Source organism: Ambystoma mexicanum, chromosome 5q (assembly GCF_040938575.1).
Source record: "Ambystoma mexicanum isolate Mex_15411 chromosome 5q, UKY_AmexF1_1, whole genome shotgun sequence".
Lineage (NCBI taxonomy): Eukaryota > Metazoa > Chordata > Amphibia > Caudata > Ambystomatidae > Ambystoma > Ambystoma mexicanum.
The window spans coordinates 364,469,206-364,491,357 of NC_090933.1; the positions used below are offsets into that span (position 1 = coordinate 364,469,206).

General features: G+C 45.6%; 1 protein-coding gene across 2 annotated transcripts in view; it reads right to left on the reverse strand.

Moving 5' to 3' along the window:
* The window catches only part of SMCHD1 (structural maintenance of chromosomes flexible hinge domain containing 1), a 3,133,956-nt gene that overhangs the window by 2,142,904 nt on the left and 968,900 nt on the right, over window positions 1-22,152 (reverse strand). For both annotated transcript variants that reach the window (XM_069620859.1, XM_069620860.1), the window contains exon 17: window positions 1,259-1,372. In XM_069620859.1, coding sequence (XP_069476960.1) covers window positions 1,259-1,372 — 114 coding nt within the window. The remainder of the gene's footprint in view (window positions 1-1,258; window positions 1,373-22,152) is intronic.

A 22,152-nucleotide genomic window follows, 5' to 3' on the forward strand; every position in this document is an offset into this window, starting at 1 on the left:
CCATGGCATAGTCGCCTCTCCTCCCCTCACTGGCAACGGCGCAGCAGAGCTTTCCAGGCTCTGTTTTCACATGGGAACAGTGCAATAGGTAGTCCCGGTGTCGGCTGAATATAAATGCCAATAGTTATAGGATATCTTGTGGAAAAACAGCTATTTCCATGCAAATAGCACGGGTCACAGCGGAGCGATGACGGTTAGACCTTCATCAGCTCACGCTCAACAGCGCCCCCTTGCGAAAGTTACTATAGTTTAGTTATAATGAATTATGTGATCTCACCATAATTTCTAATGAGCTTCTAATGTACTGTTGTTCTTAACCTAAATTGTTTGTCATTTTATGCTGGTCTTAAATTGTGATATGCCACTTCGATACTGATATGCCACTACGATATTGGTTTAATCTATTTTGGCATAGGTTTTACATGATGTTTTTTTATTTCATTGGCCAATTTGCATTATGGATGAAATAATTGTTGTGGCTCTTCTTTATTGAAATTATGTGTTTATACATTTTGTGCTGAATGTTTTTATTAAGTAACAAATGCACAATAAAGAAAATAAAAATAATAGAGAAAATTAACAGGATATGAACTTAAGGAAAGGTACTTGATGGAGAACAGAGATGTGCATAGGTGAAGGCCTTCAGAACAAGATATGCGATTGAGGATAGAGGTTGAAAATAAAAACGAAACTATTTTCCTCTCACATGCTCCAATAAGTATGAGACCAAAATGTGTGTGGGATCCACAGGGATAATTGCATAACCTGGACTTACACTGAATATATGCGCCAATGTGGCAATAAGAAAACATATGCAGGAACAGGAGAGCCACAATAAAAAGGAATACATGTCTACCAAGAAAAACAAGTCCTCACACATCACAAAAGTAAACTAACTAGATGTTTTGTTGTTCCAGGAGGCACACCAAATAAATTGGGGGAATGCATTTGGCACTGGAAGTTTAGAAACGTTTAGTTGCCATGCTATTTCAACCTACGATGAGCATGTATGGGGGTACTGGATGATGGAGTAGGTAATACGTACCACAATGTCAAAATGACTATGCTAAAAATCTGTGCCAAAACAAACATGCTTTAATTGGTTGGCATTTCACTTGGGGCCATCACTTTCCCAAAATGTTAGCCCTCCTAAGTGATTCAGTTCACGTGTTTATCTCGAAGTAAAACGCACTTTTTATTGCAGGCCTACTAGGCAAAAGTGTAAAACATCACGTTATAAAAGCCTTTCAGTACTTACAATGTAAAATGACCTTGAGCTCAACTAACAATTTCTTTGCACTTGCATGACTTGAGCCGGGAAGTTTTTGAATTGCTTCACCTCTCTTGTTGAGTATTTCAATTCTTAAAGCACCTGTTAAAAAAAGGATGTTAAAATATACACCATCTGCAGCTTAACAGATATTCTTTACTCAGTTTTCATGGGGTTAAAATGGATATTTTATATTATTTTTAAAAAAATGGAAATTGACATGTCTCAATCAATTTGAGTGCATTAGACTGCCAACAGTATTTAACAGTTGCTTTCCCTTGACGAACTATAAAAATGATTCACTTAACCTAGGAACAGAGCAGAAATCTATCTTCACCCAAAAAATCCTGGTACATTTTTTAGGCAATTAATGTTGACATGCTGACCACAGAAGATCTGCTAGTGTAGAAGACTATGTTGCGCTTATTAGCACGATTATTTCTTCTTCATTCAAGCGTAACCACAGCAGTAAAATGATTTTGATTAAAACATACAATCCGGTCTGTGTTAACATTAATTCAGAAAACACTAGCAGTGGGCAGTATAATACACCAAATCGGCATGCAGAAGGGCAAAGATGTACACCATAAGAAATAAAGCGCTATTAAATCAAAATATACATAAACATTTAACTACAAGGATGGGTTGCATAACTCTCACATGCCATTTTGAGGAATGCATTTCCTTTCAACAGAGAGCCAACTAACCACCTGCCCCTGCATATCTGCCCTGCAAGCATCCCAATGCAAGATTTCCCCATTATAATTCCTGCTCTTGGAAACAGATATGAGATGCGTTTTTGTCTGTTCCCCCAATCCCATTAGTGCTAATGATTTTTTGTTTATTTTGTATTTGTTTTATTATCGGTTTGACACAATCAAGACAAATATAACCGTTACATCATCACACATTGTGCGCTTCACTGCCAATTTTTCCCCAACGTTTTGTCCCCCGTATCCTTTACCCAGCCACCCCCCACCCGTCTTCCACGTATGGACTCAGGGCAGCCAATCAAAGTGCCTCTTTGGAGTCCTCTATTCGAGCACTTCCTCTCACTGATTCCACCTGAGAGTTTTTCTTCCATGTACATTGTTTTATTTCCCACGCATCTTCCTGGGGTCTGATCTAGGGTTCACTTGCATCTTTCTTCCTTTCCAGTGCTTCTGGCTTATGTCGCTGCACCATCCTTTATATTCTGTACACTACTCTTGGGGCTTTCCACTTTCTACAATTCCACAATGCTTTCGTCCGACTGTGACCTCTTTGGGCCGTACATCTCAAGGAAGACCTGCCATTCCATTTCCCTCTATGGGGTCAGGCCATGTATCTGCCCAGTCAACTGTTCCATCATTTACATGTCCACGTGGTTCAAGGACCATTGTTTATCACCTGGGAGCTTCTCCCTCTTCAATCCCCCCGCCAGGAAAGCCCTTGCAGCCAACAATAGGTAGTGAGGCATGTGGGGGAGTTTCACGCATCCCCCCTCCTCCACCCCCATCCCAAATAGTACCAAACAGGGGGTTTAGATGTCTTTCCACCCCTTCCAAGGCCCTTATCCATCCCAGGACCTCCTTCCAATACTCGTGTACATTCCCACATAACCACCACATGTGTCAGTAATCTGCTTTTTGCCCACATTTACTCCAGCAATGGGGGGTCCGCCCCTGGGTACATCTTGGATGGCAGTGGGATTGCATCCCACTGCCATCTGAATAAAAGTTTAATTCCATGCAACTTGCATTGACAAGCAATGGATGTTCGGTGAGCATTCTCACATAACTTTCTAAACTGTTTGGGATCCATGTCTATTTCCATATTCCTCTCCCATTTCTTCTTAAACGCGTCCATCTCCCCTCCCTGCGCTGCTAGTAGGACACGGTACCGTTTGGATATCAACCCCTTCGCTACCCTCATTGCGCTCAGTACCATTTCCATGCCAGTCAGTTCCCTCTGCAGCTCGTCCTTCCATTTTCCTGACATCAACACTCCCTTAAACTGCAGGTATTTGAATACAAAGATCTTCCCTGTGTCCATCTTCTCCTCAAGTTTCGCCACATATATAAATTCCACTTTCTTGAGGACTTGTCCCACTCTTTCCAATCCCACCTCAAACCAGTCCAGGAATCTGGCATGGTCTGGGATGTAATCCTGTATAGGGTTGGCCCATATATGACTCAGCGGGGACGGTCAGGTCGTAATTCCTACCATTTCTTTCTAGACCCTCCACAGCACCCATAGCGGACCCAGAATTCTATGTGCGCTTACCTTTTTCGGGATCGCCTTCTGCCGTGCCCAGAGCCATTCCCCAAGCGTGACTGGCCTCCATTGGTAGTTTTCCATACCCACCCACTGTTTCTGCTTGTCAGCCCGCAGGTGGGGACCAGGGCTCTAAATTGGGCTGCTCTATAATAGGTTTGCATGTCAGGAAGGATGACTCCACCCTTCTCTTTGGGCTGTACCGGCATTCAATACGCAACCCTCTGTTTCTTTCCTTGTCTTAGAAATTTCCCATTTCTCCTTTTTAACTCTGCAAAGTGTAGGTCTGGCAGCTCTAATGGCAATGCTTGATATAGGTACATTACCAGGGGGAGCAGTGTCATCTTAACAGCATTTAACTGGCCCAACCAGTAAATGGTGAGCCTCAACCATGTTTCCAGTTCTCCGAAAAGCCTGTGCAGTAATGGGGGGTGAGGGGAGAGATCAGCTCACATAGTCTATGTAGAGCCTTGGGTATTCTCACCTCGAAGTATTTTATACTTTCATCTTCCAATGGTATCCCCTGTCCGCCCCATTCCCCTCTCTTCCCTCTGGTTTTACCCCTCAAGGGACGAAGAACCGACTTGCTTACGTTTACCTTGGGAGGATAGCTCAGGGGCAACGTGCTCGCCTTGGAAGCAAGATGACATGGAGCACCACAGGTTCGATCCCGGTGTCCGCACTTAGAAACCTCTGGGTATTAAGCGCGTTATTAATAACCTATCATATCATACACCTTAAATCCCGACACTCTCACATAGTCCACCAGTGTCTGGAGCACCCTTGGGACTGATGTGGTTACCCCCGAGAGGTACAACAGCACGTCATCTGCATACATACTTATTTTGTGACTATCCTCTTCCACCTTAATGCCGCTTATCTGGTCGTCCTCCCATATCTTCTCCCCCAGGGGTTCCATTGTCAAAGCGAAAAACAGGGGTGACAAAGGGCATCCCTTCCTGCCTTCTGCCTCTGCTGAGTTCGATTTCCCTGGACATTTTCCCATTCACGACTACCCTCGCTGTGAGGTCTGAGTAGATTGCCCCGATAGCCCGACACATTCTGTCCCCGCACCTATTTTCCGCAGTATTGCGAATAGGAAGCCCCATTCGACCCGATCAAAGGCCTTTTCTGCATCTAAACTCAGCAGTGCATAGTCGGCCGGTTCCCCGGCGACGTGCTCCATGAGGTCCAGGGTTTGAGGGCCCATTTGATCTGGGTGGATAATATGGGGCATCTTCTCCTCAAATCGTGTTGCTAGTATACATGTGATTATTTTTTCGTCCACGTTTAAGAGTGAAATAGGGCAGTAAGATATACATTGGGCTGGGTCCCTCCCTTTCTTCGGTATTAACTTTATCAATGCTCGGCCAGAGGTTTCTGGTGCCTCCCCCAGGTCTAAAATATGATTCAAGAGCTTCAGCATGTGTTGTGTGGGCCCTTTGTTCTCCTATCCCATGTTTCATTCGCCCATTAATTAAAATCTCTTTCCATGATATAGAACTCTGCTTCAAGCCTTTGTACCACGTCCAATACTCTCTGTATAAATCCCGCTTGTCCTGGTTGGGCGCATACACTGTGGCCAGTACCACTCTTGGCCCTTTTAGAGTGCCCTGCAGGATCAACAGCCGCCCCTCCATTAGTATGGATACTACACATCCCTGCAGTCTACATTGTTTATGCAGGATCATTCCCACGCCCCTCTTTTGGTCAGCGCACAGGCCCAGTGAACCTGCCCTATATCCATCCCTCTCAAAGCCCGCTCTTCCCCCTTCACCTGCTGAGTTTCTTGCAAAAAAAAGCACGTCTAGGGAGGCATTACGGAATTCCCTCGCCACTAAAGTTCTTTGTTGGTGAATTTAATCCTTTTACATTTAGTGTGCCCACAACCAGACCCCCGTTACCATCTGTCCCCATTTTGTTTATCCCCACTTGATCGCCTTTTCCATCCCTTTATGGATATTGACTCTCCCCCTACCACATAGCCTTTGTTGTGACATTTACTCTCTTCTTGACAGACACGCGCCACCCTGAGGCCTAACCCTCCACTTAAACCCCCCAATAAACTTTTTAACAGTTTGTAACTTTGACCTATTGAATTCTGTAGAAGTCGTTGAGATGCCCTCTTTTCTACAGTGGGCAACCTTGGAGTGGAATTGGCTCCCTCAATCCAGCATTTAGCTTTCGTACCTTTACATCCCGACTGGGATTACCACTGTTCCGTCAGCCTTCACCCAGTCTCTTCTTGGGAATTGCTATCTTGCGGCTGCTTTGGTGTTGTGGGTGCCGTGTGTGGCGATGTGTCCATTCAGACGCATTTATTTTCTCCCCGGTTGTCCTCTTTTCCTTCTCTGCGGGACTGGATTAGATTGTGGCCTTTACCTGCTCATAGTCGGTCCTTCTGGTCCCCTCGTTTCCACCTCCATGCCCGCAGTGAGGTGGCTCAGGGCTTACTGCGCCTCATCCGCCGAAGTTATGCGATAATCCACTGCTTCCACTTCGAATTGCAGCGAAAATGGGTACTCCCATCTGTACCGGATGCCTTTTTCTTGCAGCCGTTTCAGGAGGGGTCTGCAGTCTCTTCGCCTGGAGAGCATGAGGTTGGACAAGTCTTGATAGATCGTCACCTTAGAGCTTTCGAAGTCCATTTCCCTACGTTGTTTCGCTCTACTCAGCACTTCAATTTTATCCTTGTACCTTAGGAATGTTGCTATGATGGAGCAAGGGCCACTTCCAAATGGCTTCCCGCCTCTGTGGGCTCCAATTGTACCACTTTTCCTAACTCGGCTTCAAAGAGATGATGTACAAGGGCCTGAACCTTCTCCTCTACTTGCCTCAGGGTCTCTCTCACTGTTTGAGGCCCAGTATTCGTATATTGTTTCTTCTCTATTTTCCAAATCATCAATTTGTAGCACCACCACTTCTTCTCAGAGCTCCAGCTCGGTCCTCCTGGCGTATACCCGCATTTCCACCAAATCCGCGTTGAGCTGGCTATGCACCAGGCCCTCTGCCTTGCTTTCAAAAGGTGCCCATCCTGCTTGTTAGATCCATCAATGAGGCCTGCAGATCTCCTCTGAGGGCCTTAATTTCTGCCAGGATATGCCCAGAGTCTTCCTTCGCGGAGAAGACGGACATGTCCACCTCTGTTAGGCAGAAACCTGTGCAGTTCCCTTAGGGACCACTGCAAAAGATTTAAGACTACAGGTGTTTGGCAGTAAACCCACTTGGTAGCAGTCTGTACCACACAGATTCACTTGGTAGCTGTGGCTGAGCAGACAGACTTCCCTCAAGAAGAGTTAGGCAGTATACAGAGTATTCACAATAGGTCAAAAGAACACAGTAGAACAAGCACACACTGACCAGAGCTTGGTGTAAAAGAGATATAATTATTTATTTAAAAACACATCTAGTTAAACACACTGGCACTAATATCAAGCAGTTCAAAAACACGGTCACTAAAAGATATACACTCCCTTCAACGATTAGTTAGACAAGTCTCAAGTAAAGCAACACTTATTTTCAGACAGTGGTGAGCGCTTAACGAAGATGGCACTCTAATCAATCAATTTAAAAGGGAGAGAAAGGCAGAGCAAAGATAGAAACAGATCCCAACACTTTCGGCAGAACACAATATGAGAAGAAGGCAAGTTAAAACAGTAAAGTCAAAGTTAACAAGGCCGGACCCACTTTAAGAGGCTCCGTTTGCAATGTGTCCAAGGTCACACGGTTCAAAGTGCCCAAAAGTCTTGCAAAAAAGTTCAGAAAGAGTTGGACCAAAAAGAAAGGGACCAGTTAGATGGTCAAGGCGGCCAGCCCAGTCCAGAAGGTTAAGGGATTATTATTACCTTGTAGCAATCTTTAGAAAGGGAGGCCTGGCGGACACGGTACCTTGAAATGGTGAGAACGCTCCAGCGGGGGCAGTTGTTCCTGGCAGCGGGTGCAAGTCGGTGCTTTGTCCGGGGGAAGAGAGGATCTCGTCGGGGAGGAAAGCAGGAGTCCGTTGCACTGCCAGGGAAGAAACCAGCCGTGGAGTTCTCAATTAAAAGGAGCAGTCCTTTTATTCGCGGTCCAGTGGTAAGTGGCTATCCGGTTGCCGGGGTGCTTGGCACGGGCAATTCGAACACAAGACGTCCTGGGATGCGAAAAAGGAAGGTAAACTGGTTGTGCCCACCAGTCAGGGGAAGAAGACTCTCCAGCAGTAAGATCTCCTCTGTCGTTGGGAAGTGGTGAGTCGGTTCAGCAGGGCTCCACCGGTGGTGTCGTCGTAGCAGGTCGGCTCAGCTTCAACTCGTCGGATTTTGAGGTCCTGTGGCGACTTCTCAAGTTCCAGTCCCAAAAGCCCTGCTTTTATGCAGCACACCCCCATTCACTCAGCCTAGCTGTCAAACATGCTAAGTGGTGAGCCGGCCTGGGCCAATCACACCAGAGTGCGACTTGAGTTACCAAGGTAACTCAGTCCAGGGTGCCTAAACCCCCTCCGACACCCCCTGTGGTACCCAGACAGAGTGGCACCACTTTTGGAGGTTTCTGTGGAGAAGCCCGCCAAAAAGTGGAACAAAGGGCATGACCTTTGGTTTGGAGTTACAGAGGCGAACACAAACACCATATTAAAACCGAGTTCTGGCAGAAAATACCAACCGGTGAATTAATATTAAATAAATAAACCGGTGGTATGTTAGAGGCTATGTTAAAAAGTATTAGCCTCGAACAATGGGAAAATCCCATAGAGATATATTCGCGGTTCAATATAAAAAGTAGTATCCACTGCCACCAGCCAAAACTCGACGGGGGGGGGACGGGACAGTGCCCCCTCGAATAACAGACCCAGGGGCAATCGAATTGCCCCTACCAGTACGTCCACAATATGATGGTTTGTACTGGTTCTGTTGGTAATTTGGGACTAGTAAAGCCAATGGTGACTTTACATGCCCTGGGAGGCAGTAGTCAGTCCCAGGGTATGGAGTCACTATGACACCCCTGTGTTACTGCACAGAGGGTGCGGTGTAACACACATAAGAAAAACATACGAGACCCTATGGAGTAAAAGACCCCATAGCCCATGAAACACATTAACATTCAAAGGAACACCATAAATCATGTCCAAGAGTGGGAGGAAAAGAGTCTCACTCTTGGCAGGAGAAAAAAACAAACTCCAGAAATCCAGCAAAGCTGCTGGGGGACTCGCTAGGTTAGGAAATTCAGCCTAAACAGAGAATTCTCCCTAATAACCTCTGTCAGCACTCTCCCCTCTGGGGCCTTATTTTCGGACCCTCCTAGTTTCCCGGGTTGCAGCAACATTAAGTTCATCCTTTGTTGTAGCCTGCAAGGCGTCTTCTTCTCTTCTCCTCCCGTTTCTTTCTTTTCGTTCTTCTTTACTTTGCCTTCCTATCTCCACCCTTCTTCTCCGTGTCCATCCTCCCCCGCTGACTTTGCCTTTCGAGTCCCCCGTTCAGGCTTCAGACCGTGGGTCCCCCTCCACTTCACCTCCTCTTTAATATTCCTTCCCTACCCCGGTCTCTGTGGCCTCTGTTGCGGCCCTGTCCGAAGGCATGCTCTCTGCTCTTATTAACCAGCCGCAATGAAGTGTTCCGGGGTCAGGCCCCAGCAGATGGATAGCAACGTTGCGTATGCTCCACTCCCTCCTTATCTCAGTCTTTTGCTATGGGGTGGCTCCTCCTTTCCTTCCTCTGGGTGCCCTTTCCCCTCTGTTGGTCTGCTTTATTCAGGGCCTGTCCGTTTATTAAATGTTCAGTCCCGTTTTGTTATGTTAGGGGGTATGAGATGAATTATTTGGGCTAAGGTCTGTTGCTCTTATGCTCGGTCCTGGCTGCGCAAGGGCTTACTCTGGTTTTAATCCGCCTTCCAGTCGACCCAGGAACACACAGAGTTGGGGCAGTATTTCAGCAGGCAGCCCCAGCCGCTTCCTGTGGCCCGACTTTTCTCTTGCATTTTAGATCCCTGCACTGCCTGCTCCTGTGGAGTGGCCAACCACGCAGGATAAGGTGGCGCCCAGAGGACCCGGCCTGCCCTTCCCCTTTTTTTTCTGTAGGGGTGCCTTTGAGTGTTTGGGTGGTGTTTTCCTTTCTAGGAGACTTGTATCTTCCTCACACCTTGAGTGGAGATGTACTGGGGTTGGTTCCCCTTCGTGGCCCTTAGTGGTCCAATTATAACTCTGTCACAGCTTTCTACTCTTTTGTGGCTAAGGATTAAGTTCATCAGCTTCCCAAGGTATCATGTGGCCTCCTCATCTCTGAACGCTGCCACTTATAGGCCTTATTTCCAATGGCCTTCTGCCCACTACAGGGCATGAGGGGGAGGGTTGGGGGGTGCCAGTGGCAGGCCAATTCTGCAGTAGTCCGACTCTAGTATTTCTCCTGCCCCCCCAGCCTCCTACTCCCCTCTGCAGACCTCTCTCCCATGTTGTCGCTCTTCTCTTTTCCCTTTCGCGGGTCTCCCTCCTTACCGCAGCAGATCCTCCCTCTGCAGCGTTCGGGTCTGCCCACCTGCGTATCTCCACTGGCACCAGTCGTCCTGCTCTTCGGTGTCCCTCACACGCGTCCTACTCCTCCGCTGCAGGGTTGCTCTCCCGGTCTCATCTCCCCAGCTCTCCTCGAGCTGTCCCTGGGCCGTGCCTCTGTCCTTGCATAAACTCCAGCCAGTTTCAGAGGCTCTGTGTTAGGGAGAATTCTCATCTATGGCTAATGTCCCTCACCCAGTGAGTCCCCCAGCAGCTTTACTGGACTTCTGGAGTTTATTTTTTTCCACCTGGTAAGAGTGAGAGCTCCCCCCCCCTTACCTGTGTTTTGCTATGTGTTTCCACCTGTTTTTGTGATTGTGGACTCTGAAGCACACCACTTCAGTAGCCCTCTTCTTTTTGTGTGTCACACAGCACCTTCAGTGCCGTGACACAGGGTTGTCTTTGAGACTTCCCTCGACTCCATTTCTGAGGCAACTACCGTCCCCCAGAAAAGGGTAAAGTTACCATTAACTTTACTTAGTCAATCTACCACAGATCCAGTACACCCGATCTTCCATGGAGTACTGGAAAGGGTTAATTTGTATCCCTTTTGATCTGTACCTCCTAGAGCATTGTTTCGCTCTTAACATTTAGACTTGGCGGTTGGCACTGGTACTTACCCTAACTTTTCTACCGTGATTATATTAGATAAACGTGGTACTGTTCTTGGCTATTATATTAGCCTCGAGCATAAACCCGCTTGACCAAATCGTCTTTCTTTTGGCTCCGGTTAGGTTTATTCACCATTTCTTTTTGTTAAAGTCCTTCTTGTGTTTTACTTTGCGCGGCAAACTAGGTTCGCCTTCTTTGTTCACTGTCTTTTAGTGGGCTTCTGCTCAGAAGCCCTCCTCAAGGCGCCTGGGTGTCTAGGTGAGCTGAATGTGAGGGAGGGGTGTAGTCACCCCCTGCACAGGGTATCCTAGGAAACCCAAGTCGCACTTTGTAATGATTGGCCGGGGTAGTTGTCCGGGCTGGACAACCCCCCTGCTGGGTGATTGACAGCCAGGCTGTGTGAATGGGGGTTTTTCGCATAAAACGCAGGTCTCTATGGCTAGAAGTCAGAGAGTCACCACTGGAACTACAAGGAACCGAAGAGAAGCAGAGAGAACGACGGCTGCTACAACTACCCCGTCCCGGTGAAGACCTGCTGCAGTCCTGAGCGATCTTTCCTTCGACGACTCAGAGAAGATCCAGTCCGGAGTCTTCTTCCCTTGAGCTTGGTGGGGATAACCAGCTCATCTTCCACAGCCAGAGGATCCTCTTCCTTGGTCGAAATCGCTGTAGTGGTCCGGATAGCCACCTGAAGAGCCTCTCCTGTTTTTAAGGAGCGCACCTTTTAATCCTCGTCGCTGCTGCCGGCTTCATCCCTGTGTGGTGCAGACCCCCTTCAGACGTCCTCCTTCACAACGAAGCTCCAGGAATCGTGGGTCTGCGGGAAACCAACAGGAACAACTGCCAGGGCACCAGCTGCAAAATTGGAACAAGGTACTGTGTTTTACTTGAGGAAACTGGGTGAATCCCTTTTCTTCATTCCCAAGGTTTGCCCTTGTCTTCCCTCCTTCTTATAACTTTTGCTTCCGAACAATGAAAATATCGAAGTACTTTTGGCTACGTTGAATCGTGAACTATCTGACTCTGTGATCTTCGGCAACAGGCCCCGGTGTATTTCGACCCTGGCTCCGGCCCTTTGACTTTTGAACTCCTGTCTGAGTGTTTCTTGATTCTGCCTGCCTAACCAAAATATTGCCTGTGATTTTTGCCTCCAACTCCCTCTGGGTATCTCAGGTGCTAAGTGTGTTTTTGCCCCAGTAGCATTTCATGTCACGGATACGCGTTTATTTAGTAGACAGAACTGTCAAAAGGTGATTGCAATTGTTCGTAACACCGGTTCATTCAACACAGGGTACTTACCTTGAGGCTTACTGTACAAAGTGAATAGGTTAGTTGTAGTATATTTAACGTGTGGTTTTTATTTGAGTTTAATAGAAGTGTTGTGTTTATAACGAATGGTTTAAAAATAAATGTACTTATATTTTTTACCTGAAACTTTGAGTCAGTGTTTGCTTGAGTCACAGTAATTGTGGTCCCTTTGTGTAATCTATGCTACTGCTCATATACTCTTGAGATAAGCCTGGCTGCTCCACCACTGCTACCACTCTGACATAGTAGAACAGGCTTGTACCAAAGGTAAAACTTGTATTGCCACCTGTAGTCTTAATTGTGTGTAGTTGTCCCTAAGGGCACTGCACAGGATTCTGCCCAACACTCGGTCGTCACGTATTCTGCACTGCTAGGAGGCCTCATCTCTGCCTTCTTTGCCAGAGGCGGATTTGGGTCTCTTACCACGTCCGCTTATGGCTCACAGTGCTCTATTCCCCTTCGACCAACCTTGCGCACCAATTTCGTGTCCCTCCACAGGCTGTGGGTGCTCGATCTCATCACAGTCATGCTGGAGGTAGAGGGAGGCCTAGACTATGCTCCCATTTTCTCCCACGCCCCCTAGTGGTCTCCATTACTGCTAATTTTAACCATTCTTAACTTTATGTTTTGTCCAATGTATGCGTTGCGTACTTTTTATACTGTTCAAATAGGCAGAAAATGCAGATACACATCAAGTATGCAATTTAACTGTGATCTAATAGTACTCAGCTCTTTTAACAAACTGTCACTGCAGATTTATTTGTACTTGTAATAGGCACAATACAAATAAACTTCTACCTCTATTTGTATACTTTAGTTGAGCAGATAAAAGCATGGCTAAATTGCAACGTTCTATTCCTAAGTATAATGCAAAATTCTTCATTCATTATCTAGACAATTTCAACGCTTCTACACATGGCTCATAAATATATCTGTTTATAACCATCATTTCTTCTACTGTAACTCTATGGTCGTTGTTAGGCAGAAACCATTGCAGTTCCCTTAGGGACCACTGCAAAAAGTTTAAGACCACAGGAGTAAGCAGTAAACCCAATTGGTAGCAGTCTGCACCACCCAGATTTACCTGGTAGCTGTGGCTGAGCAGTCACACTTCTCTCAAGAAGAGTTAGGCAGTATACAGAGCATACACAATAGGGCCAAAAATACAGTAGAACAAGCAAACACTGACCAGAGCTTTGGTATTAAAAGTATATAATTATTTATTTAAAACACACTTATGAAAATACACTAGCACTAGTATATCAAGGAAGTTCAAACACAGTCACTATAAGTATATACACCTCCCTAGTTAATTATTCGACAAGTCTAGGTTAAGACACCACTTCTTAGCAAAACAGAGGTGAGCGCGTAATCTTAGATGGCACTTCAATAATTTGTTAATAAGGGAGAGAAAAGGCAGTGCATGGAAATAACACAGTACCGACACTTTTAAGAACCCCCAGCAAGGCAGGAAAGGCGGGGTCTACTGTAGAGCCAAAGTTCATAGGCCAGGCCCACTCTTAGAGAAAGCAAGGCTGAATGTGCCCAAGATCACACAGTGGAAATGCACTCGAAGTCTTTGCAGAAAGTGTCAAAAGAGGCTGGATCAGTTCAGAAAGATAAAGTTAGAAGGTTTGGAGGCCAACCCAGTTGGAAAGTCAAGGATTTACAGGACCACCTTGGACAGTACGTTGCAAGGGATGCCAGATGAGACACAGTACCTTAAATGGTGAGAACGTTCCAGCGGGGGCAGTTGTTCCTGGCAGCGGGTGCAAGTCGTGGCATCGACCAGAGGAAGAGATGATCTCGACGAGGAAGAAAGCTGGAAGTCATTGTACTGCCTGGGATGAAACCAGCCGCGGAGTTCCCGATTAAAAGGTACTACCCTTTTATTCGCGGTCAGTGGCGAAGCGTGGCTATCCGGCTGCCGGGGTGCTTGGCACAGGCGATTCGACCACGAGACGCCCTGGAAGGCGAAAAAGGCGAACTGGTTTGTCCCACCAGTTCAAAGGGAAGAAGACTCTACTGGAAGAAGATCTCCTCTGTCGTCGGGGAAGTGGCGAGTTCTTTACAGCAGGGCTCCACCGGTGGTGTCGTCATCGTAGATGGCTCAGCTTCTCCCCTCTTTGGATTATTTGGGTCCTGTGGCGACTTCTGAAGTTCCAGTCCCCAAAGCCCTGCTTTTATGCAGAAAAACCCCCATTCAACAGCCTAGCTGTCACTCAAACATGCTAAGTGGTGAGCCGGGCGGCTCACCACTGGGCCAATCACACAAGAGTGTGACTTGAGTTGCCGAGGCAACTCAGTCCAGGGTGCCTAATCCCCCTCCCACACATCCTGTGGACCCCAGACAGAGTGGCACCATTTGGAGGGCTTCTGTGCAGAAGTCTGCCAAAAAGTGGAACAAAGGACTCGACTTGGGTTAGAGTTTCAGAGGCGAACGCAAACGCCATTTTAAAACCGAGTCCTGCCAAAAAGACCCAACCGGGGAATTAATATTAAATAAATAACCCGGCGTTATCTTTAACATTGCACCAAAAAGTGGTGCGTTTAAAATCAATGGGAAAATCCCATAAGAAATATTCCGGTGGCAGCCAGAAACTCGACAAGGGGGGACTGGACAGTGCCCCCTTGGAAAACAGACCCAGGGGCAATCGAATTACCCCTACCAGTATGATGGTTTGTACTGGTCTGTTCACAAGTTGAGACTAGTAAAGCCAATGGTGACTTTACATGCCCTGGGAGACAGTAGTCAGTCCCAGGGTATGGAGTCTATGTTTGGGGGTCCCTATGACACCTCTGTGTAACACACATACCAAAAACACATGGAGCCCTATGGAGTAAAATACCCCATAGCCCATAAAACACATTCACAGTCAAAGGACATTCTCAAATCATGCCTAAGAGTGGGAGAAAGAGAGTCTCACTCTTAGCAGGAGAAAAAAATAAACCCCAAAAATATGGCAAAGCTGCTGGGGGACTCACTAGGTTTGGGGAATTAGCCTTAACAGAGAATTCTCCCTAACACTCGTATTATTATTGATTGTATATTAGCACGTACACATCTTCCCCTCCCCTCTTACCTTTTGTTATCTTGTTTGTCTCCCTAGTATCGGTCTCCCCCAGTCGAGTTTTTGCTAACTATTTTGTTCTTATATAGCAGATTTTAGATGATTAGTTTCTAGTATACATCGTCAATATTTGTACTTATTATTACTGTTTTGCATAGGTCTACTGCCTGTTTATAATCACTTCATTATATGTCAGATGATTTGTCTACTATTATTCATGCTGTTATTAATCTAATAAAAACTATTAAACAAAACAAAAAAGCCAATAACAAAATAAGCCAGAAGATGTTGCTAAAATGGGGTAAAGAATGGAGTAAAGATACCTAGAAACACTTGTGTTCAGGCACGTTATAAATGACATGACATACATCATACTTTTGGAGAGCTCTGTGGCAATCAATAAAATATTCTCCTTTGAGGGATGAACAGTCAACCGCTGTTCGGAGCCATGCCTATACAAACCAACTTATTTTCAACAAAGCGCCAACTTCCCACCACCCCACACATCTGCCATGCCAGCTAGTTCAATGTAATATTTCACTGTCTCTCAAACCTAGTCTTGGAAACACAGCTGTAAGAAACTTGCTTGGTAACTCTAAACCCATGTTAATTTTCTGCCACATGGTTAAAAGCCTTGGCATGAAAGCTCTCAATCCCCTTACTTGAGTGTCTCATTTTTTCAACCCTCTTAACCTTTAGAAAAATTATTTCAGGAAAGTCTCTCCTAATTCTGTCCATAGGAAATTATGATGCGCAAAGCAAGAACTGTAGCATAAAGAGTCTAAATAAGACAACTGATAAGCATGCCTTTTGACACACGCATCAGACTTCACAGTGCTTTCTTGAAGACTTCACAGTGCTTTCTTGAAGTGTGACCAGACAAATAAATGTCAGTCTTTCCCATCTCTACAGCATAAGGACAACACAACTGTCATGGATTGAACTAAAGATGCCGATAACCAACATGGACATGTGAAGTGACTGACCACACGTGAGGGTTTATCAGTTACATATATGGGGATATGAAAGGAGCGGCGAATTAGCTGTCTTCCTCTCTCCAACCACAAGATCATTCTCCCCTCACCATTCCAAACCACTCGTTGCCATTCTGGAACGGCAGCCCGACAACACCAGCTACACGATACTACACATCCTCCTTCTTCCACAAGACACTTCTCACCCAGCAAAGTCCAGCAGGAGTCTCAGCAACTTGATCCCCACCCAGCATCCAACATGGGGAACCTTAGTTGCCCAGAACCTTCTGTTGTCTTGCAAAGACTTATTGCTAAACTGACTCTTCCTGATCTTCCTTTCTACATCACCCAGAGTCACCTCCATACCCAACACCACTCATCCATCCCGGAAACAATTTGGTGTTAGCTCTCTCCTCCCCCCTACTGAGCTCAAAAGGAGATACCCCAGTTGTGTTGTGTGGGGTAAACCTATGTGCCACAATAGTCACCCTCACCACCTCCTTCCAACGCTTCCCATAAGACCAAGCCCACCTGATCGCTTCCTTTATCACCCTGTTATATCTCTCCACAATGCCATTGGTCTGGGGATGGTATATTGCACTGGTTTGTGTGTGATGGATTTCCCCTTAAGATATTCCCCCATCTCCTTATATGTAAATTGGGTCCCATTATCAGTCAGAATCTCCTCTGGAAAACCCTCATGACCATACACTTCTTGCAAAAATTCAACCACCCATCTCGTGGACATACTTGACATCATCTTCACCTCCACCCATCTCGTCAACATGTCAATAATCACCACACAATAAGTCTGATAACCTTCACTCCACACAGGACCTAGAATGTCAATAGCTAACTGTTTCCAAGGTCTGTCTGGTACATCTGTCAAAACCATAGGATACCTTTCGCACATGCATCCCTTATCACAGTTATTGCAAAGGATACAGTTTGACATTTCTTTCGATCTGCAAATCACATCGTGGCCACCAATACGTATTCCTTATCCTGCACTTGGTCTTAACAATGCCCTGATGGCCTTCATGTTCCAGTTGTATAATCTTCTCCCTGATCCCCTCCGGGGGTATCAGTTTGTCACTGTAATCATCTTGAATTCATAACTCATCCCTCACACTCCAAAAACCTTCAGCTCCTACTTCTCGAATACTGTTCATTCGCACAACACTTTTATCCAGATTTTCCATCATAAACAGCATTTTGGCATCTTTACTCATCTCATACGACCATTCCTCCTTTGATATGGTTGAATTGTAAATATCGCATATCTCTTGTTGCTCCTCTCCATCTCTATCTTCTTCCTCACGATTGGGCATCCTTGACAGACATTCCGCCGCATAGTTCCTCACAGCAGGAATATACATTCTCTCAAAATTAAATTTGTGCAACCTGGAGACCCATTTCCTTATTCTGCCCGACACCTTATCCAGGCCTTTGGTAGAAAACACCTCCACAAGAGGTTTATGGTCTGTGTGCAGTTCAAATTTTGTTCCCCACACAAAACTTCTAAACTTGTTCACTGCCCACATTATGGCAAGGGCCTCCCTTCTCTATCGTTGCATATGCCTTCTCCGCTCCTTTAAGTAAACGTGATGCAAATGCTATGACCTGCTCTTTACCTTCATGCACTTGTTAAAACTGCTCCCAAACCAACCTTACTTTCATCCATTGTTATCACTGTGCGTCTTTCCCACACATAATTCTTCAACCCTGGTGCTGTTCTCAAGGCATTCTTAATGTACAGAAATTCCTCTTCACAATCTTTTACTCCACACAAACATTTTGTTCATCTTCATCAAATCCCAAAGCATCACTGTGTGATCTGAGTAACCTTGCATATATTTCGAGTAATACTTGGTCATGCCCAAAAAGGTTCTGAGCTGTTCTCTGCATGTGGGAGTGGCCATCTCTTCAATTGTTGTTGTCAACTCTGTCTTCGGTACAATGCCATCCTTTGATATAACATGCCCTAAATACTCAATTTCCTTCCTGTTAATCTTCGACTTCTCCTTGCCGAGTGTCATTCCCACTTTATGCAACTTGTTAAAGACCTTCTCAAGCCTTCTGTTGTGATCTTTTTCAGTGTCGGCATATATAAGAATATCATCTTGAAAGAAAAGGACCCCTTCATCCTCATTAAATATCCAACACATTATCTTCTGGAACACCGAGCCCGCCGATATTAATCCATAAGGCATCCTCCGATATTGATACAGGCCCTCCGGTGTGATAAAAGACGTCAGATGTCTCGTCTCCTTATGTCATTTTACCTGATGATAGGCGGTTCTACGTTATTTCGCCGAATGATTTTAGATCGTGGGACTTTTCATCGCCAAAAACTCCTTTTTTTATTTATGGGGGGGCTTCGCAGCCCAAACCCCTCCTTACTTAAATAATCATACCCCAAACCGCACCAAACACCCCCCTCATAAAAAAGTTTTTAAAAAAAGTTGTTGCTGATGAAAAGTCCCACGATGTAAAATCATTCGACGAAATGCGTGTATACCTGATAGGCAGCAGTAAGATCTAATGTAGAAAAAAACTTGGCAGACTCCATGGTCGAAAGCAGTTCCTGAATATTGGGCAATGGGTGTCGCTCTGGGACAATGCATTTCTTAACCTCTCTCAGATCAATGCACACCTGCACTTTTCCTGAGCTCTTTCTCATGATTACGAGTGGCAACACTCACTCTGCAGCATCAATGCTTTCTATTATCCCTTGATCTTCCAGCTTGCACAATTCTTTTTTTACTTCTTCCCTCATATCTATTGGTATATTTCTTAAATTCTGCACCCTTGCTTTAACTGGATACGTTGTACGAAACCTCTGACACACCCAATTCCTTCACTAAATATTTCTCTTCTCACTTTTTCTTTATACATCTCAACTGACTCCACCACATATACCGATTCCTCCGCACTGGCATCTTGAGTGAACGCTGGTGTGTCCAACTCAGTAGTGGTGATGCTCCCTTCTTTTAGACATACACCTTCCCTTCTGCAGATCTGTCTTTAAACCCCAGCGTAGTCTTGAACCAAACCATGATCTCAATTTTAGCACCCTCATAGTCTCTGAGCTTAATGTCCACTTCATGCAACCACTGTGGTCCAATTTTTCTCCACACCACCTCTGGAATCAGTGTATACTTAGCCCCCAAGTCTCCCATCATCTTGATAGGTTTTCCATTCATCATTATAATGGTCTTCGGGTTATCCACTTCTGCATCCACACCATAAACTGCCAACACACATTCCTCTCCATCATCATATTCATTCCCAATCCAATTCATATTATTTCATCTACTCCTGCAGCACTTGGCTAGGTGGCCTCTCCCATTACAATTCCTTCAGCTTATCCGTAAAACAGGGCAGTCCGGACTATAGGCCCAATATGATGGACTATCACATCTAAAGCATGTTCTGATGCGACCTCTCCTTCATTGGCTGCTTTGGAGAGATTCAGTGCCATATTGTGGGGGGAGTGACAAACTTTTGGACTGGAAAGGCGCTGGTTGGGTTTGATAGTCCAGTATTTGTTTGTAGGTAGTTTGCACAAGAAAATAGATGGTCCAGGTTGTTGGTGTGTTAAACATGAGATTTATAGGTTTATTCCTTGTTATAATCAGCACCAATGAAAGACATCATTGGATGTAAATGTAATATTCATAACATGATGATATGTTACACAGCCGACGCGCGTTTCAACCTAAGTCTTTTTCAAGGCCAATTGGGTTTGGTGGTTGAGTTTTCAGGTGGAATGGGCTGGTCCTCCCAAGTGTGGGTGCCAGAGGGCTGAATAGCCGTACTTGGCCGGGTTCGGCAATGCTGTTGTGTGGAGTCGTGGATAGCCGATCCACGACTCCACACAACACACTTGGGAGGACCAGCCCATTCCACCTGAAAACTCAACCACCAAACCCAATTGGCCTTGAAAAAGACTTAGGTTGAAACGCGCGTCGGCTGTGTAACATATCATCATGTTATGAATATTACATTTACATCCAATGATGTCTTTCATTGGTGCTGATTATAACAAGGAATAAACCTATAAATCTCATGTTTAACACACCAACAACCTGGACCATCTATTTTCTTGTGCAAACTACCTACAAACAAATACTGGACTATCAAACCCAACCAGCGCCTTTCCAGTCCAAAAGTTTGTCACTCCCCCCACAATCTTTCTAGACAGTAGGAACCTCGGAGTTGGTTCCTTGACAAACTATGACTCTGGCTGCAGGTCTAATTCAACTAACAACCAAATAAAGGGTGCGCAGGAGAGAGGGAGTCCCGCCACAAACTCCACTCTTCCAAAAGATTCAGTGCCATATCCTCGATTGTAACGACAACCTCTCATGGATTCTCGACTCTCTCCACTGTACTTCACAAACGTGGGTACTCTCATGTCATTCTTCCTCCTCAAACTGGAATTGGAATTGCCCACACTGGCTACAATGTCCTCCCTCTGCAATTTGCAGAATATTGACAGAAGCCGCTGACTTCACAGAGACTTCCTTCACACTATCTTCCAGAGCGCTAACAGACTGTTTGGTATCCTCTACTTCCTTGGCAATCCGTAGCACTACGTCTAAAGGTGGATCGTCCTTGGCCCACAGTCTTTCACGAACCTTGGCACTTGTACATTCTAACATGAACTGATCCCTTAATCTCTATTCCAACTGTTGACCAAACTTGCAGCTTCTGGCTAATTTCCTGAGAGATGTTATATATTGCTCAACACTCTCCAACTCCTCTTGTGCCCTTTTTCCAAATTTATATCGTTCCAGAATGGTGCTCAGTTTCTTTTCATAATGTTTGTTCATTTTCACAATGCATTTTTCATACTCGTTCATATTCCCACATTCTGCAGTTGCAAGATCAGGCAGATCTTTGTATTTCTCCTGGCCTGCTGGACCCAGACGATGCAAAAATAACAATTTCATTCTTTCATCACTATAATTTGTACCACACACAACATTGGCATCATGTTCAAACATTTTTAGCCACCTCTTCCAGGGCAACACAGGCTCCCCTTCTTCAGGCACATGCATAGCAGGTGGTGGGCCACTGTGTGCAGACATGTCTCCAACCCCACCAAAATCAACTGTCTTGGCTGCCTACTTTCTTTAATGTATTCCGTTCATATTCTGTATTTTACGTCTTCTGTCTTTCCTGTCCTTGCACTCCACACTGTTAAGTTGACTGCCTTTATGTTCTCTCCTTCCAATATGTATTTGTCAGGCCTTTCTAATGCAATCACCAAAAAATATATGTATATATTTTTTAAATTCACTGAGACGAGGAGAAGCAGGATCACCTGTTGTGTGCTTGCTTCCTCACTTCACCTGGCCTTACAAAATGGCCAAGTGGCGCGTGATGACGTCCTCCGACAGGGTTCTTTCCTCTAAAACGATAATAGATGCCTCAGATGACAACTGCAGGCCTCAAATTCTGCTTCACCGCACCTTCACGGCTGCTCCGACCCATCTCCACAGCCTTTCGCTACACTTATCTGATCGTGGGTGGCAGCCTGGGAACTCCTCACCTTGCTGTCGCTGCAATCGGGTTCTTCCGCCGCTTCCACCACGTATTCCTCATGGCCACTTGGAGACTGGGCACACGTGAAGGTTTAATTATATTTATTTGAAATTAATAAATGGGGATATGAATGGAGCAGTGGATCGGCTGTCTTCCTCTCTCCAACCGCCAGCTTGTTCTCCCCTCACCATTCCAAACCACTCATTCCCATTCTGGAACAGCAGAACCACAACACCAGCCCTACGATACTACATTTTCTTAAAAACATTGCATTGAAGAAAAAGCTAGTCACCATGACTTCTGTACTTTAAGTCCATAGTCCCCCTTCCACCATACTTATGGGGTGTCCGTTCCAGGGGACGGGACCAGATTGTTTTTTGCAAGACACAAATAGGGTAATTTCCATTTAAAACATGTTTTGTGTTGCTTATTAAGGTCCTGGAGCGTGGATGTGGCTAGCCCCGCTGACCCTGGCAACTGGCTACACCCGTCCATGCTGGAATCATCTGGATTGGTTACCTGACAACTGTTCGAATTTTAGAAAGGTGGTGGGAGGGGAAAATGGAGGAAAGGATACAATTGACTAGGAGT